Source organism: Stegodyphus dumicola, chromosome 2 (assembly GCF_044657685.1).
Source record: "Stegodyphus dumicola isolate Sdum_Otavi_A_Nest chromosome 2, ASM4465768v1".
Lineage (NCBI taxonomy): Eukaryota > Metazoa > Arthropoda > Arachnida > Araneae > Eresidae > Stegodyphus > Stegodyphus dumicola.
In genome coordinates this window covers 135430145-135445115 of record NC_140769.1, presented here as the reverse complement: position 1 = coordinate 135445115, position 14971 = coordinate 135430145, and the positions used below count along the sequence as shown (strand labels likewise).

Here is a 14971-nt window from a genome sequence, read left to right as displayed (position 1 = left end):
ACTATAGAAATGATCCTATGAAGTGTACGGTTGCGATGCTTGTGTAGTGAAGTTCTTGATGGTTACATTCGTAGGCTGCAGCCTCAACGTGTGGGAGTGTCGGGAAGCTCCGCGGTGTGTGACATTGCAAGTGAGCGGATAGGGGTGTCCTTAACATGGCCGAGGTAATCATCCGTTACGAAATGATGCGAGTACTGGCACACTTCAGATGTCAGTCGAACGTTTGGAGCTACGTTACCTGATAATTTGATTTTATCACACATCAGAGGCATTAAGGATTGCTATTTGTGAATAATTTAGGTTACGTTTAGGGTTTTACAACTTCCTCACGTTCCATTTTACCGTTATATCACTCATATAGTATCCGGAACTTCTCAAAACTCTTACAGTTGGAATGACAGAATCAATGGACACTGATAACAATGGCCCTTTCACCCATACTCAGCTCTCGTCGAATGTCTATTCTGACAGCTGATGGTAGGATGTGTTTTCGCTATCCTTTTATGGACTCATAAGATAGTGGTGTATGGATGATTCTATTTTTCTCTCAGGGAGTGACCAGTCATTAATGACAATATAAATCATTCAGCCAGCAGATGTATGACAACACATTTATTCCGAATTTTAAACATCGGTCTCAATTAGTCTGGATATTTGGATTTCTGATGAGTATTCAATCTCCTGTAGTTTTAATTAATGATATCTCAAGCAGATTTGAATATTTGAAGATTTTCTGCGGTTTTAACCATTCGGCCATTGGCTATTATTAATGGCCATTTAAGCGCCATTATCAATGAACATTTTAAGCGATTATGTTAAACAGGGTTGCCACTCAAACAGGAGAATGAAATTCCCTGACTTTTCCAGGTTTTCCAGGTACATTTCAAGAAAATTCCAGTCTATCCGCGTAATGTACGTTGGCTACGCTAAGAGGTAAATTATGGTATTACTTGTATTGTGTAGCAAATTCACTTAATTATTCAATAAATCCCAGAGGACATTTATTCTTAATTATTCTTGGTATACTTTGTTTGATAATTTTGTTTACTTTTCCACTTAAGAAACTTAATAAAATTTAAGATATATACATTGGATAACAAATGTATGTTTTATTTAATTATTACTCATGATCATCACCAGTTCAACACGAGGCTAATCCGGTCCTTATAAATCACAACGCAATGCTAAATAGTTAGGTTAGATTTTAGGTAAATTTAATTTGTGTGAGGTATGTTCTTAAAAAGCACCTTAACACTTGAAAACACAAATATAATTATAATAGTTGTTGTTTTTTCCATTGAAGATTGAGATTAGAATCTTCCCAATCTGGAATAAAATAAGGCTTTTTTTGCAGACATTCTGCAGCTAAACGAAACAAAGAAATCTATTTTAATAAATTGAGGTATTTTATATTTAGTTTGCAGCATACATAAGAAAAAAATATGTGCATTAAATTTCGTGATTGTATGTCATCATACTGCTAAAATTAATTTCAAGATTATGCCAGAGAAAATTTCCTGAAATTTAGAAATATTATTTACTAATAATTAATAAATTTAGAGAGAAGAAGCATCATTAAATTATACGAATAACATAAAAATAAAGATAATTACTTAAAAATTGAATTAGAATAATCAACGATATTTTAGCGAATATAGTTATATTACATGGTTAGCCTAGATGACAGATTACTATTTTTTATTTTACTGCAAAATGGCAAGGTATTTATTAAAAATAAAAGTTTAAAAAGATTTTGCGGTAAAATTCTAGTATACGGTAAGGCTTTGGCACGATTTTGAAAATTGTCGCCAAGACCAAAATGACCCGTTTACTGCGCATCATCATGTCGCCAAATCCATACATGGAGATTATTTTAACCAAAAAACGTCTATGCAAAGAATCTCTAATTCTTTGGTCTATGTAAAGAAGAAAATTTTCCATACAAGTAAAATGGTATTACGCCGCTAGAATGCGGAGGGAAAATTTGCCAAGGGATTTGGCGACGGAACCTGGCGGCCAGAATTTCCCTCTCCGCGATGTGTACCGGAAATTGAGAAACGTGTTAAGAAGAAACGTTCTTTGACAAAAAGAAAGCTACGAAAATCCGTTTTTAAATTATTGCGAAAAATCCAAGAAGAAACGTTTTATCAAAGGACGTTTCTTCTTGGATTTTTCGCAATAATTTTAAAAACGGATTTTCGTAGTTTTTCCCCCCCTGAAAATTACTAACCTATGAATTAATTTATTTGCGCCAAAAAATATTTTCTTTTAATTTAGAGTTTAACTACTTGCGCTAAGACTAAACTTCACGGTTGCGGTGCCGTGCGCTACAATATAGCAAGTGGTAAAGTGTCTCATTTACGCCGCTCCGCATCTGCGAGTGCAATCCAGAGCTGTAACTCGAGAAATAAACAATCTCGTTGTTAGGCGACATGTGCACCATGTTATTTTCATTTTTGCGATAAATGCTTATCGACGTGGTGTTCACGTCGCTCGCAGTTTGAGACAAAAACATCTCGACGTGCGTGGCACGTCTTTTTAGCGCAAGTGGTTAAAGAAATTTTAAAGGATATTCATTTAATGAACTCTTGATAACGTGACCTTCGAACTTCGACACCGGTTTCCAGCTTTGGCGGCAGATATATCACGCATGCACAGATGTTTCCCTCTATGATGGAACGGAGCCACGTCTGTTGCAGAGAGGTTTTCCTTCTTTACAATACATATTCTTTGATTCTAACCTCCATGGTACCGTATACTAAGATTAAACCCATTTTGTTTTATACGAGAACAGGTACTTTCTTTAGTTCATGCGATTCTCGAGAATACTGGAAACCAAAAGTTGCGGGAAACTTGCTTTGCCTTTCTAAAAGGCAATCAAATTGGAGCTGCGAAAATTGGCTCTATGCCAGCAGACACTCGCGTGATAGGCAATTCGCCAAAAAAGTTATCTTTTCCGACGTCGGCGCAAAAATCGCTTTTTTTAGCGGGATCATTGTATGAACTTCCCTGACTTTTCCAGATTTTGACAAAAATACTTAAATTCCCTGACTTTTCCTTGAATTTTTTGGTCAATTTTCGAATTCCCTGACTTTTCCCGGTTCTCCCGGTTTTCCAGGTAGCGTGGCAACCCTGGTTAAAGAACAGCTAAAGATAAGAATGATTCCTGGAGAAATTTTCAAAGAAAAACTTATTCATATTAGCGTTATACATGGGAAAAGCATGAAAACTCCCTTGTAACCAGCTTATTCACCTGCATTCGAATCTACGTCGAACTAAAATATTCACTGCTTTTATCAATCGGTGTACACGTTTTGTTCCGCAGCTACCTTATTAATCGGTGTATACACTTTTAGTTTGACAGCTACGGAGCACAATCAGTTACTGAAGAGCTGGTTTAACAGTGTAATATTCTTGAAAAGCTTCCCAGCACAAGCAGAATATGAAGTATATGATAAAATAAGTTACTTACCGTTCTATCAACTGTGACGTTAGAATAGAGAGTGCTTTCATAGACCAACTGCGGAATGACCAGAAAGAGGGAAGTAACCATAAAATTGAAGATGTTGATGTAAACTAACAACCAGCAGAAAGTGAAATAGGAGGCAACACCCGCACCAAAATAGTTCTGTATGGATCTGTAGCCAGGTGGGTAAACCATTTCCAACAAATGAGCCAAATTTATCACTTCCATGTAAAACGAACGGCAGTTCTACATAAAAAGGGACAGAATTAATTTTTATACAGATGTTTCGTAAATATTATACAAGATTTAGTGTTTAATAAATGCAATAATAAGGTTAACTTTATAGCAATTTTTAAGAATGTTCTTCAAGTATTTAGAGATAATTTTACAATAGTACATTAAAAAAGCGATCATTTACAAGATACGAAATATATGTCGTTACAAAAACCTTTTACTAATTACTGTAATGTAAACAATATTCTCAAAAATTACAAGTTGAACGTGTCATAAATTACAGCTATCCTAGGTGCATGAAATTCAGACTGGGACATAGAATTCAGTATTACCTTAACAAGGTAAATATCGATTATTCCGCCTGCAGTAACTGTAGGGCGATAGGACACTCGGCCTTGCACCATAGTTGCCCAAATTTTCTCACCAACGCACCAGCTAAGAATAACATTGCGACGCTAGGAATTAACTTTTCCAAAGCCCTTCTGGTGAAAACGTTGATGCTGAACCAAGTAGTAAACGCTAATTCTGATGATTTAACTAATGCTAAAATAAGGATAATAATGTTGAATTAAGTGATTTATTTAAGCTTAGGAATAGTAGCCAATAACGAGAGAGACAGTTAGAATTGTAATTAACAAATTCGTATAAGGCAGATGCTTACTTGATCGAGCAAATAAAACATTTTTGTCTCTACACCGCCTTTAATTCAGGACACTATGTATATGACTTTATAGGCGTATCATGTGAAACCAATATTACGCCACCCATTTTACTCGTCTCAAAATACTTAAATATCTCTTCATTTGAGCTTTAGCTTGATCATGCGAGGCATCTGCAGCAGAGGATCTAGTATCGGAGTTTGCACTAGTGAGGTGAATGAAAAAGACATTTTAGTCACAGAGAATATTCTTCAACATCGCTTTATTCTTTATGCAAATACAAATGGCGCCATCAGACACAATAAGGCTGCACAACAAGGCTACACCTTACTATCAAAACTAAAGTAATAATAGAGTTGTGCTGACAGATTTTTAACATTTCAGGCTCGTTTATTGTGTTCTTATCTAATTATTTTATTTAAAAAATAAAGAGACTTACTTGATATACTTGTTCTTTAATTGTTCGAAACCAATTCCCATCATGCATTGGTTTCTGCGGTTCGGGCAGTTCTTCCAGTTTCCTTAGAACTCTTCTTTTCAGTGTTAGATTTTGATGCATATCGCGAAGGATATTGATCCTTTCTTGTACTTCTAGTTCAGGATCTGCGCATAGTATCTGAAAAAGGAAACAAAATCTGTCAGATGACATAATGACTTTGGAAGCATCATTTATTAGCTAAAATACTGCTTCAAATATTCAGAAAAATAACCAATTTGTAGAGACATTAGGTATTTTTTGGGAACAGGAGAATTGAAAAATTTGCAATCGCCTTCGCCGGGAATCGAACCACGGACCTCTGAAATGCCAGCTCACTGTGCTGACCACCCATAATACCTTATAAATGAAACCTATTGTAAATTCAATGAAGTTGAAATTGCGTCAAATAGTTGTAATGTTTATATCCCTTAACCACAATGTACGATTATGAGATTGAATTGGAAAAGAAATACGCCGTAAAATTTAAAATTAGGCAAATAAGCACCTATTTTACATTCTTGCAAGAAACTAGAAATAATTGCGAAAGGTTTGGGGTATGATATTTCAACGAAAATATCCATTTTGACAGTTTTCGATCTATTTGAATGAATGTTTCGCATGACATCTGCAGACAGAATAAAGAACTCTATTAATTTCTTGTACAAAGTAAAGGAAGCATTGTAATGGCAAAATATTTCGGGTGTCATATTTCAACGAAAACGTCCATGTTGACCGCTCTGGAATTCAATTGAGCGACGTTTTTGCGTGACATATATACGCACGGAAATAATAAAGGACTCTTTTTCCCAAAACGGATTGTAAAATTGATTTAAAATGGATTCAGGAGATATGAGCGTATCTCGCATAACTCAAAATCGAGTAGCCTCAGAACGTTGAAATTTTGCGCTCGGGATTGCTATAACATGTAATTGTGCACTTCCCTTTTCGGTTGCATCAAAAGCGTATATTTATATAAACTTACTTTGTTATCTGGCTCAATGAGCTCAGGTTTTTTATTCTTATATATTGGTAAATTGTGCATTTTTTACTTTAAAAGTGACTGAATTATGTTTTCCTAAAGTTCCGGTTAAGGTTTTATACCTTTAGTTAATATGCAGGCAATAGTTGTAGAATTATCAACAATTTAAAGTTTAAGTAGAGTTAAGCCTAAGGCAGCTATTTGTTTACATTTGAAACTCTTAGCAGAATATCGAATCAAGTCCAATGGTGCACCAACTTTGGTATCTTTTTGCCCAATGGGATAAAAAAATTGAATTTCAGCTTTGTGCACTGAAAATTATGTCTTCCTACCCGCTGGCCTAATTGCTTGTTTTTGTGCACACACTATAATTTTAATAATAAAAATTGTTCTTTAGGTATTTTTATCTGCATCTGGCGTTTGGGTTTTTTTTTTTCATTTTTCAATTTTTAATGAAGATTGAGATTTTATGTATTTTTGCCTTGCTGGGAAGTGAGAAATGAATTGATGGAATTAGAAATATATCTCTAACGAAATTCGAGGAAATAAGTTTAAATGAAGTGCAGCAGAAAATATGTGTAATTTAATAATGTACGTCATTTAACAAGAAGCCGTACAAGGAAGTCGTGTGGTGGCCACATCAGATATTTTAAATTTAGAACACAGCTGTAGCAACATCCACCTATCATAGTATATCTCCTCTGTCTGCCTTAGAACTAAAACCTGGTGAATTTTTCTCTGATTAGAAATTAGTTTAGTTGTGATGGAATAGCCCAGCTACAAAATAACTTTAAGCTTAACCTCTGACTTGTAAGTAATTTTAATCATTGTTGTTTGCTCAGACCTCAAGAATCGGAATTAATGCTATCCTTGTACGTACAAGCTGAAGCGCAAATAAATGTTTCAGTTATTTTTTACATTGTGGCAATTACTTACTATTCTGGTATTGAAAGATAAATAGGAGGCAATAATTTGCTCGGCAGTTTTTGAAAATACTAAAACAGCGTTTAAAAGAAGTCAAAATGAAATTAACCTTAGATAGTTCGATTGCTAAAATAAAATTCGAAGAGAGATGATCATCAAAACCGTTGTTTTGTCTGTCACGTAAAGTTTGAGGGTCTGTATTATTCAAATAAAACCAAACAGAAGGATATTTTCAGTGACGATGGCCTTTGATTCGATGATATAGGGAGGAAATACCGAGACAAGCAATATTTTGTGGCCCAGCCAGCGGCCGAGCGGTAAAAGCCGCTGAACACTGGTAGCTCGGGTCCGGGATTCCGGCGAACGGGCTGGCTGCATGCGCTTTCTCGTGGTTTTCCCAATGTGTAACGTGGATACGAGCCAGTTTTCCTTAAAAAGACCTCCATGGGGCATTCCTCCCTTTCCGTGTAGTACCTAAGGATGGAGCACGTAATAAGCAAAAAAAAGCAATATTTGTGCACTATTCTGTGCATTTCATACTTCCAATAATTTATCATCGTTATTAAAAAGAATTATTCGATGTTTCATACCAAATTTGCAATTTACATTTTGATGTAAAATTAGAAAATTATTAGTGCCTCTAACAAAAGCCTCTTCCAACGATTTCGATTAAATTACTGATGCGATAGTTTAAGATTATGGCCAACAGACGAAAGTGCGATTTTGCTTTATCTACTTGCCCGAAAATCGACGTAGAGAACTCTGCGAAGCTACTGGCCAGGACCTGTACCTAGGCAGTCTCGGTCACGGGGGTATAAAATTTATGAATCCAGTGGTTTTGGAAGCCACGGAAAGGTCACTTATTGGCCGGCCCGGTGGTCTGGTGTGTCCTAGAGTATTGAGGCTCTAGTAGCCCGGAGGGGTAGTGTCCCGGGTTCGCTGGGTAATGTCCCACTGCGACGGGCAACCCGAGTGACTGGCAGGTAGTATTTAGATGACCAGAGTCGCCGTATGGCAATTAGTGTCAATGTCTCCAAGAGTCAGGGAGGGGGTTAAACCCCCGGAACTGTTCTGATGGCGCACTGGCCGTGTAGTGCAGGCACCAGGCAAGGCGAAGCACGTAAGTTAGAACTAGTTTCCTTTATCTTCTGAAATAACTTTCTCAATACGACATAAAAAAAAATCATTTAAAAAGCCATTTTATGTGACTTTTGAACAGTTTTTTCTAAACAGGGTTATTTTATATCATCAGTGTTTTAAATACAACACATAGAAAAGATGGACAAGAAAATTTCTAATTTATCTTCCATTTTGCCAACATCCGAAGTAAAGCTGAATGATTAACATGAAATTTTGTAGTTTTATGCTAATTAACCATTTATCTTACTATTTTTGTCTGTATACTTTCATTCTTGTTTTCCCTGGCTCTCACAAATTCCTACTTTTCTCGGACGCATATTAGCGCAAAGCTCTTGAGTTCGAGAGACAGCCTTTGTGTCAACTATCTCTGACAGTGACTCTTAATACTTCTCAGTGTTAAATAAAAAAGTTTATTTTAAACCTTCTTCTGAGTTTTTGTTTCTCTACTTAGAAATTAAAACAGGACGATAAGTCGTCCGATTAGCTTTATAAACATTTAGGTGCAATGTAGAACTTTACGTGTATACATTTACAAACCTTTCGTTTTTTAACCTTACGTTGAGGTTAATGTTTTTAACATATTACTATTGTTCTATTTGCACGCTAAAAATGCAGAAACAAACACCAAAGCTTTTAAAAATAAAAATATCTGTCAGTTTTAGGTTTATTCAGTACTTTAGATTGACAGATTAGCAAAAATAAAGATTCGCTTTAAGACGGGGAAATAAATAATTTATTATTTTCTATATTTTTTAACTGCTCAAATGTTTTTCAAATTTGAAAGTCCTTTTGAAGTGTTACATCTTACGAACAATTATTTTATGTTACTTTTATTTGATATGCTAAATATAGCTCTAATAAACTATATTATTGTTTTCATCACTCCTTCGGAATACCATTTAGTCCATAATCAGTGTGATGATTATTGAGTGAAGCATGTATTTTTCGATAGCATGGACAAGACTGGATTAACCCTCAAGCAAGATAAGCATGTACAGCGTCGCTGACTGCCCTGCCGGAGGCCCCGAGTTCAAATCCCGGAGAAGGTATGGATGTTTGTAAATGTATAGTGTCGGTGCGGTATGGCGGCACTCTAAATATGCGGCGAGCCGAAAGTCCTCTCGAGTGATTTGGTGGAATTTGAGAGGGGTAAGAGAACCTCGGACCCGTTTCCCTGGGGTGGGTGTTCTCCATCAAAATTGGAAGCCAAACTGAGCCAAATAGTACTGTTACCTCTGTTAGGTGCTCAAGGCTGTTGCCAGCGATAGGCATAATCTTGCTGTCCTTGCCACAAGGATTTTCGTGGGCTTGGCTGACTACGTCAAACAAGTGAGCATAAACAATAACAGCAAAAAGAAAGTTCGCACTTGAAAAAGGTTTTTAGATATTTGAGAAAAGACGCACCAAAAAATTCCCTGTTACCCGTTTTATCATGGAATATATCGGGTAACTATATTAAAACCTCGGGAGTAACGGAATGAAGAAAAAAACTAGCGTAAACCTATATGGGGGCACCAAAATCCTTTAAATGTTCAGGATCTGTAAAGGCTCTTAATCCAGTCTTGAGCATGGAAGTAGCTTCAATGTGAGGCACTTTCGTGATTTACAGAATTCCCTGAAATCTGGTGGCATTTCCCAAGTTTTAAATTTCTTTCTTTTTTACTTTTTAAGCCTGATTGCAAGGATACAAGAAATAGACACCCTTCAATGGTCCAGTGAAAGACTGAATATTCTAGTACCAAGTGCAAGACTGTTGAATATGCGTAGTTAGACTATAAGGTATTTCTCCCGCCCTCCTAGCGTGCCTTCGTGGAGTAGGGATTCTGCACGCTGGGCCGGTATTCCAGAGGTCCTTGGTTCGGTTCCCGGCGAAGGCGATTGCTAATTTTTCCTCTTTTGTGCCTCAAAAACACCTAATGTCTCTAGAGTGGCGCCCGAACTAAAAGGGTTGTGGATGATGATTCTCCGCACCCAGGATTTGGTGACTAGGTCCCCTAAAACCCTAGTCGCCCTTTAAAAAGGGAGTATATAAGGTATTTCTCCCACTTTCCTAGCGTCCTTCGTGGTGTAGTGGTTCTGTACGCTGGGCCGGTATTCCAGAGGTCCGTGGTTCGACTCCCGGAGAAGGCGTTTGCTATTTTTCATCTTGTCTGCTTTCAAAAAAATACCTACTATCTCTACAAGACGGGGGTTTAAATTCCGGCAAGCGGTCTGATTTCATTGGAATTTTTGCAGTTTTTTGCATGTAAAATAAAAAACTAAAGTCAGTAGCTCACGGCCTGCAGTGTCCTTTTTCTGCTTTCTTGCAACTTTGGGTCTCGAAGTGCATCAGCATATGCCCTGGACAAGTGGTCAGCTTGTGGCAGGACCTCCGGTGTTGAGCCCCCAAGCAAATTTGGTTTCATCGACCCACTTAAGAAATGAAATATTGAGTCAGCCTTGTCCAGCCCGGGGACCGGGCTCCGGACCTGTGGAGCAGTTGCGCGACGCGCTAACCACTTCGCCACCGAGCGATCATGTAAAATATAAATATAATAAAAGTCGGAATCTCTTCGAAAATATTCTATAAAACACCCCTTTTGGGAACAAATAGACTTTTTTTTTTCTGTTTTTAACTATATTTAATATTATGATTAATCCAGACCTCATTTAATTTATTCCACAATTTGTAATGTATTTGATCATCTTTACATCTGTACCTGATTATTATAGCACATCCTTAATATAACGGTATGCCTAACATGTACCATAATAGTGTAACGTGTTCCGCTTAGTCTCAACAGTCCCCACCATGCACTTTCTTTCCATGTTCTGGATCTTATTTCAATGTTCCTCGTTCCGTGGCCAATCCCCGAAGGACACAGTACTAAGCTCTTTATTTATATTTATTCATGTATTTATTTTTAATTTCATCGACGGGATCCAACAGGCTGAAAAGCAACTAACCCAGTGAGCCAGCTGTTCCGTTGATGGCGAAAAGAAAAGAAAGAAAGTGTGTTTTCCTATATCCAGTTAAAGAAACAAGTAATCAGAATGAATATATCATAACTTCATCATAATCATCATAACATCAGTAATAAACTCAAATCAAAATAAACAGAAATAAACTCATATCAAAATAAGCACATACAAAAACGAAAATTTCGCTCCATTCACATATTATTAACACACGTAGCTAACAGATACAAGATACGAAGTGGTCGCAATTAAAGATTAAACAAGGTACATAATAAATAAGTGGAAAATATTACAGAATAAGTTATTTAAGTAAATAAATAAAAGCAGATAAACAGCAACTCACAAAAACAAATAAACATAAATATTTCTAAATATTTACAATAATATGTTATCCAATAGTTTTCTGTACGTACCTGCGATAATTTTTCAGCACTTTTTATATTAGACGAAGACGATTTCGAATACCTCAGCCTATATATCTGAAGACGAGGACTCAGTGGATACTCTAAAAGAATAGCGAAGGAAAATCATTAAAATCACTACAGAAGAAACTAAAAGAATTATTTTCACTAATGTTATTCGATATAGATAAAAAAAATCCTTCATATACGTTCAAAGATATTACAAACAGTAAATTTCAGTTTATATACACTTCAATAAAGAGCTCACCATAAAAAAAAATTAAAAAGATGAAAAATAACTCGACAAAAAGAAGAGAAGCCAAATATTTGTATATTTCTTAACGAAAGATAACATTTACTCTTGAGAAATCGTAAAACAAATCTTTATTACTGATTGAAACTGAAACTCAGATCAGAAGTAATTTCGATTTTAAATGATGCGGTATGTTTTCGCAATGCAAAATGACACCTATAAGCGCATAAAGGTCAAATACATTCCAAATATCTTTGGAAAAAATATGTCCAGAATCCTGTATTCTGTGCATTACTACAAAATTACGTCATAATTGAAAATGAAATGCTGCACATTTCGCATTATTTTGTACTGGATGTAGACGAGAGCTTACAGAAGATAAATAAATATATTGAAGTGCTAATATCTACTAATTAAACGCTCTCTGAAACATATCTTATTTATGATGTTCGCGGTATAAAACAACACTTGTTGCAAACTATTGTAAGAACTTCCAGGTAGACTGATTTTTTACGCATTTAATTTACATTTTATTTAGCGATTCACTTTTATAATATTCATAATAGATGACATATATATATATATATAATGGCATATATCTTTTGTCGGTTATCAATAATTTACATTTATCGAGAACGTTATTTTATGGAACATCACATACCGTTATCCTCTGAAGACATTCCAGGGAGGTATGTCTTCTAAATGTTAAAAATAACTTTTCAGTTTTATAAACAGTTTGTAATTATAAATAATTTTCATGAAAATTTTGTGTAAGTAAAGATCCATGCAACTGTGACCTTTCTCACCGATACTTATGATTCCTTTTGAAATGCAATTTATGTTTTCTGTAGAAAAGTATAGACACTTTAATTTCTTTCCCTTGGTTTCTGTTTCTTCGGAGAAACCAAAATAATTATGACAATCCGAAAACGATATTTATAAATATTACAAATTATAAACCATACATTACCTGTTTTCTGGCTTGGGAGTTCTTGCATTAAAGACTTCGTTAATTTTGCTTCAAAAGAGAAAATTAAATTTAAGGAAATATTAATGCAGAGAAAATATTTTTTATGAATAACAAACAGTTCATTCAATAACTAGTTAATTTTAACATAGTTCAATAAAAATTACATTAGAAATAAAATAATTCAAAAATTTAATTTAAACTATTGGTATATAGTCTTTACTGCAATTCATGATTATAATTTTTAAAATTCTGGTTCTTAATGAGCACAAGGTTTGCAAGCTAGAAACATGTTATTAATAATAATAAAAACTTACACCAAATATTCATAACAATTATTATCTAGATATGTAATAAATTAAATGTGTTTTAATTTATATTTGTTCGATACGTTATTAAAAAATCTGATGTGTACATCACATAACATCCTTGTACGGAATATTACGCATTTTTTTCCTGCATTTCATTTAAACTTACTGAGTTCTACTTCGTCGATAGTGCATAGATCGCAATAGAATAAATGCACTCTTTAAAATTCACTCTATTTATTTACCATAGCGACAGCCTTACGCTAGGTTTACTTAGCGTTAATATTTCATTCATTTTATGACTCAGAATGCACAAAAATTATATCAACTGAAGAATTATCTAATCTAGATGTTCTATTCAAATACTATAATAAATCTAAAACGATGTATAAAAGAAATTAAGCAAATACAAAAGAAACAGTTTTTCACAGATGATTCAGCGCCCCTTAATGCGCATGCGCTACTCATAAACATTCTCCTCTGTCCGAGTCAGACTGCCGATAATATTTACTACTTATACTTTTATTTCCTTGAATTCCGTTAAAGATATACTTCCCATTCACTTAATTCAGTTCTCACTTTGCGGCAAGGCAAAAATACATAAAAACTCAAAATATCTTCATTAAATTTATTGAAAGCTATAGAAAAACATAAAGCACCAAATACAGTAAAAACAATTAAAGAATTTTTTTACAATTAAAATTAGAGTTTCTTTGCAAAAACAAGCTATTCGGTAAAATTCAGCAGGCAGAAAGACAGATTTTTCGGTGCACAAAACTAAAAGTTTCCTTTTGGTCCCTCTAGACCAGTGTTTTCCAAACTTTTTTGTGCTATGCCCCACCTAATCCTCTCTAAAATTTTTAAGCTCCCCTAGCATATACATAATTTTTAATATTTAAAAATTGAAATATTCACGAAAGAAACTTGAATGATAGCTTTTAGGAAGAAATGACTACGAAATTTTGTGAGCAAACACAGTAAGTGAACTTTCAAAACATGGAGAACTGGAATTCAAGAAAAAACTCATTTTAGTGAAAGTTTTTTATTTTAAGTATTAGTAATTTTTATTATTTAAATTTAGCGAGTTCCTTGCGCTTGATACTTGCTGCAAAGAAATTTTATGTCAGGTTCCAATTTAGATAACTTGAGTCTCAAGTCTCTCTGTTTCATTATATCCAACCGATTTTTTTTTCTTTCAGCAAAATATGAAGATGTAAACGGTAAAAATAGTTCTCTTCTAAATTTTGTTGCATTTGGATATCTGATTCTGGTTTCCTCACAAAGCTACGTCATCGCTCCTTTTATATTAAATAAAGTTTTAATTGACTCATCATTTTGCATTTCTGCGAGTTCTTCTTTTTACAGCATATTTCAAATATCAGTCAAATCCACTAGCATTGGCTGCATCATCCAAGTTGGGATATCAATTTGTTTTAAGTTACAAAATCTTTTAAATCAGCCGATAAAATTTTCAGATGATCGACAATAACAAGTATAGCGGTAGTCACGTCACATTTTTGGACCAATGAGACTTTTCAAAATTTTTGTGGTAAATAGTATATGCCTGACATAATTCAACAAAGATAATGAAACCAAATATCTTTCTTTTGCATCATAAGTTTTATTTGCTCCTTGAAGTTGTTTATTTAATATATTTAATTTTTCAAAGATATCGGCTAAATAACTCACAATTGCCTTGTTATCATCCGTTAACGGATTTTTCATTTCAGGTTTGTCGCTTAAAAAATAACTAAGAGTATCAAATAGTTCCATAAATCTTTCCAAGCAGTTCCTTTTCGACAGCCTTCTTACTTCAGTGTGAAGTCTCATATAGTCTTCATTTTGTTCTGGCCCTAGCTTTAATAGCATTGATACACTTTATAACTGAATTTAGTACTTCATTTAGAACAGGCGAATTGTTTTTAGCTACCAAGTTTTCTCTGTGAATAACACAATGCACAAGAAGCATTTCTGGATTCTCATCTTTTATCAATTTTAAGCAATCCTTTCTCTTATTTCTCTTATTCCGTTTATTTATTTATTATTTTATTTTTCAACCATCATATTAGGAGCACCATCTGCAGTATAAGATGTACTCTATTTTTATTGATATATTTTTTATATCTAAGTAATTTTTTAGCTTACTATAAATATCTTTGGAGGTAGTGGTGCTTTATAATAATTTACAGAACATTTCTTCGGCA

The 14971-nt window shown here is 34.6% G+C and overlaps 1 protein-coding gene across 3 annotated transcripts in view; it reads right to left on the bottom strand.

Moving 5' to 3' along the window:
• Positions 1 to 14971, bottom strand: part of LOC118183152 (transmembrane channel-like protein 5) — a 442419-nt gene that overhangs the window by 42196 nt on the left and 385252 nt on the right. For all 3 annotated transcript variants that reach the window (XM_085811141.1, XM_085811140.1, XM_035352592.2), the window contains exons 2-5: positions 12463 to 12510; positions 11252 to 11343; positions 4799 to 4975; positions 3473 to 3712 (exon numbers count right to left, since the gene is read on the bottom strand). In XM_085811141.1, the coding sequence (XP_085667267.1) occupies positions 3473 to 3712; positions 4799 to 4975; positions 11252 to 11343; positions 12463 to 12490 (537 nt within the window). In that variant the 5' untranslated portion in view covers positions 12491 to 12510. The remainder of the gene's footprint in view (positions 1 to 3472; positions 3713 to 4798; positions 4976 to 11251; positions 11344 to 12462; positions 12511 to 14971) is intronic.